The 3,783-nt window shown below is 48.6% G+C and overlaps 1 protein-coding gene across 1 annotated transcript in view; it reads right to left on the bottom strand.

Annotated features, from left to right (window-relative positions):
* T265_13836 (hypothetical protein) overlaps positions 1 to 2,450 on the bottom strand; it is a gene marked incomplete at both ends in the record, with an annotated part of 19,525 nt that extends 17,075 nt beyond the window's left edge. The window contains one exon of the mRNA XM_009170777.1: positions 2,311 to 2,450. Coding sequence (XP_009169041.1) covers positions 2,311 to 2,448 — 138 coding nt within the window. The remainder of the gene's footprint in view (positions 1 to 2,310) is intronic.
* Between the last annotated feature and the right edge of the window lie 1,333 nt (positions 2,451 to 3,783).

Below are 3,783 nucleotides of genomic sequence, written 5' to 3'. Positions count from 1 at the left end.
TATATATAATCGCATTCAAAGCCTAACAGAGAAGAGAAAAAAGTGGTTGAGGGAGCGGTCTTAAAGCTGGCCTATGTCAAGCATACTGAGGTGCCTCCAACCTCAATCAGACAATCTGGAAAGACACTGACAGCACAAACGCCGCTGACATCGATCAGCCGCCATTTCTTGCAACGTCTTCAGCCAAGCACAGACGGGGCACAGGGACCTCATCCTGGAAGGCGTACAACACCCAAACTCTTCGTAATCTCCTTCACACCTTTCCGCCAAGTCATGTGCTGTCCACCTCGCGGTTTGCGCCATCCTGAAGAAGGCACGGAGAGTAACACTCGCCTCGGTAAACGGTGTTTCGGCATGCGTAGCACATGACCGAGCCATCGCAGTCGATGATGCTGGATGGTTTCCCGGATTGAGGTGCCTGCAGCACAACCAAATACCCGTTTTCTAATCGCCTCATTACGGACACGCTGACGCGATCCAAGACCAGCCACGCTTCTGGGGCATCGGTGGTCGAAAACCTGAAGACGCCTCACACCATCTGTCCGCAGAGGCCATGTCTCGCATCCATACAACAACACGGAAGTGTGTTTGATGAAGTCAGTGCAAGAATCTCAAAGGCTAGAATCACGTTCGCTAATTTGCGTCAATTGTGGCGTCAAAAAGACATCTCACTGGATCTTAAGGGTCGTGTGTACCGCACTATAGTAAGGGCTGTGTTGTTGTATGGATGCGAGACATGGCCTCTGCGGACAGATGGTGTGAGGCGTCTTCAGGTTTTCGACCACCGATGCCCCAGAAGCGTGGCTGGTCTTGGATCGCGTCAGCGTGTCCGTAATGAGGCGATTAGAAAACGGGTATTTGGTTGTGCTGCAGGCACCTCAATCCGGGAAACCATCCAGCATCATCGACTGCGATGGCTCGGTCATGTGCTACGCATGCCGAAACACCGTTTACCGAGGCGAGTGTTACTCTCCGTGCCTTCTTCAGGATGGCGCAAACCGCGAGGTGGACAGCACATGACTTGGCGGAAAGGTGTGAAGGAGATTACGAAGAGTTTGGGTGTTGTACGCCTTCCAGGATGAGGTCCCTGTGCCCCGTCTGTGCTTGGCTGAAGACGTTGCAAGAAATGGCGGCTGATCGATGTCAGCGGCGTTTGTGCTGTCAGTGTCTTTCCAGATTGTCTGATTGAGGTTGGAGGCACCTCAGTATGCTTGACATAGGCCAGCTTTAAGACCGCTCCCTCAAAAACCTGTGTAACACATGTAAAATCAAGTCACCGACCCTTAGCACCTCGGCGGGATATTTAACAGGTGCTCTAAGTTGGGGAACGGCCCACGAATACATAATTTAGAGCAAAAGGCATTTGTCCGAACCACACTAACGTGGTCAGTTCTATTAGGGAGAAGCGGCGTTCACCTGATATGCGGTTTTGTTAGACCACTTGATAGGGTTAGCATTCAAATGAGCCACCGAGTCACCGCCCATTGTGCTGTATTCAACGCAAGGCGAGAAAAAAACGCCAGAGCACTTTGGAAGCCGTATGAAGAAAGGTTCAAAATTCCCAAGTAGTACAGCCTCGAACATCGAAAATCGAAGGGCAATTTGGCTCTGAACCACAAAATCGCAATCAGATGACCAACCAATGACCGCAACATAGCTATAAGCCTCAAGACTGACCAGACTCTTTCCTCTTTGTGGGACGCGCTTTCATGACCTTTGCCGAACAGCGAAGTTAGCGGTTTCCGGACGACGGACCTTCGTATCGGCTGTCGCACCAACATGACAAGCTGTCAGTAGAGCCATCTGTGTCCATCATGAGCCACTTCACCTGAAAAGACTGCTAGTGAATCCACAACGTCTTGCCTGCCTTTTTCGTCAGATGAGCTGGTAGATGGTGCGGACTGGGCTATGGAGGAAGCAAGTGCGTCCGCTAACCAAGCAGGCATTACAGCAGTCATCAAACCAGCCCCGGACCACGGTTCCGGCAATTAGTCGCCATGAACGATCGACGTTTAATTAGGGACCTCCACAGCGACTGCACACTCAACTGAGATAGATTTCATTCAAAAAGGTTGATGCGTTACGAGAGCCGGCCAAATACAGCAGATGAGTTTCCTGCCAGACCACAATACCCGGCAAAACCCATAGCGTTATCACAATCACCCTACAGGTGGCTTATAGGTCAGGAATACGACGTCCAATTTTGAGAAGGGCAAATCTAAAATCAAGGTTTACTTGTCCAACAAAAAAACCGTCAAAATCTCTGAAACTGCCCCTGCACAATGTTTGTTGTGTTAGGAGGGTGCTTACCAAGGTGCTTAACAAACGTATGCACTTCTTGGGCAGGTAAATGAGCGACTTCGGAACGTAGCTGTCCTCACTTTCAAAATACCCCACATTGCCGTTGCTGTACACTACAAGCCATGCCGGCTTCCACCGCCTCAACACAGTCGCTACAGTGGGTTAGGAAAATTAGACGATGACAACATACACAAGCGTTGGACAGAGCCCGCTTTAATAATATTGGCTTCCATCTCCTTTATGAACGTGAATCACCAACGGTTATCTCCACACAGAAACTAGGAGCGAACAACAGGAGTAGAGGAGTGGGCTAACCGCTATGAGATGCGGAAGTTGCGGGTTCTCAGATCTGATTGGTTCAGGAGTTGAATCTATTAGTGCACAGGTGATAGCCATAATACAAATCAGAAGGTATATGCACTAATAACAGTCTTTACTGTGGTTGACTGTAGTTTACAGAAGCGATTTGCAGCATTCATAAAATAAAGGCAATATAAATGTGGATCAAGTTAAAAGGGAACTGTTCGTATGTAAGAGTCCCTTGGTGAAAGTTCGGACGGCGGGAACGGGTTTTCTCCGCAGTTTGGCTACTAGACGTGTTCCATAATTGTCCGTGGACCTGAAGTGTTTGGCTGACTCCTTGTTCCCTGCGCTCGCGCGAGTCTGTGTGTGCTGGCTGTGTTCGGTTTCCCTATTTGTAGGTCCGTTTTCGCGTACGTAGGCGTGTCAGCACATGAGTACTTGCTACGCTTACTAGACGGTATAGACAACCTACGTCTGATGAGTCACCTTATGTAAAGTGGTTTGTGGGTACGAAAAAGGAAGTCTCGTGATCCATTGAGTGACTGTGAGCTGAACAGTCACGTATGTGGGTGACCGGGTGGCTAGAAATCCACAGGCTTCGGCCGATCGGTAACCAGGGCATGAAAATGACATCCTGGAAACTACGATGGCATCTAGCTTACCACTTCATAGTTATAAATGTCTATGTCCAATGCTTTTTCTGCAGCTTCTTTGAACTGGTGATTGGTTTTGGTGGGTTTTGCTCCAAAAGGATCGATTTTTAGGGTAGTTCTGCAGCGATAGTAGCTTGTGGATGCTGCTACCACTGAACTACTGCTACCACCGGGTTGTTTCCCGAACTTCCTAAATGGCAGATGCATGGTTCCCTCTGATTCCATTCTAAAGGCAGTTTGCCCTCCCAGCTCAGAAAGGGACAAAACACATTTTGGGTTTATCTGTGTTGAGCTTTGAGGTGGGTAGTCGACAAACGACAGTGCACTGTGGTGAACATTGACTCCATTCTATTCATTCTGTTTAGTGTATTTTTATATGCCTTTGTTTTACGATGCGATTGTTGGTACGCCCGCGATATTCGAGAATGTACGATATTCATTCGTCCATATTCGGACTTCTATACTACGCGTGCATTCGGTAGTTAAGATACCTACCACTATTCTAATTATCACATTTGGCGTCGCG

The sequence above is a fragment of the Opisthorchis viverrini genome (genome assembly GCF_000715545.1).
Source record: "Opisthorchis viverrini unplaced genomic scaffold opera_v5_108, whole genome shotgun sequence".
NCBI lineage: Eukaryota > Metazoa > Platyhelminthes > Trematoda > Opisthorchiida > Opisthorchiidae > Opisthorchis > Opisthorchis viverrini.
This window is presented reverse-complemented; position numbering and strand designations above follow the sequence as displayed.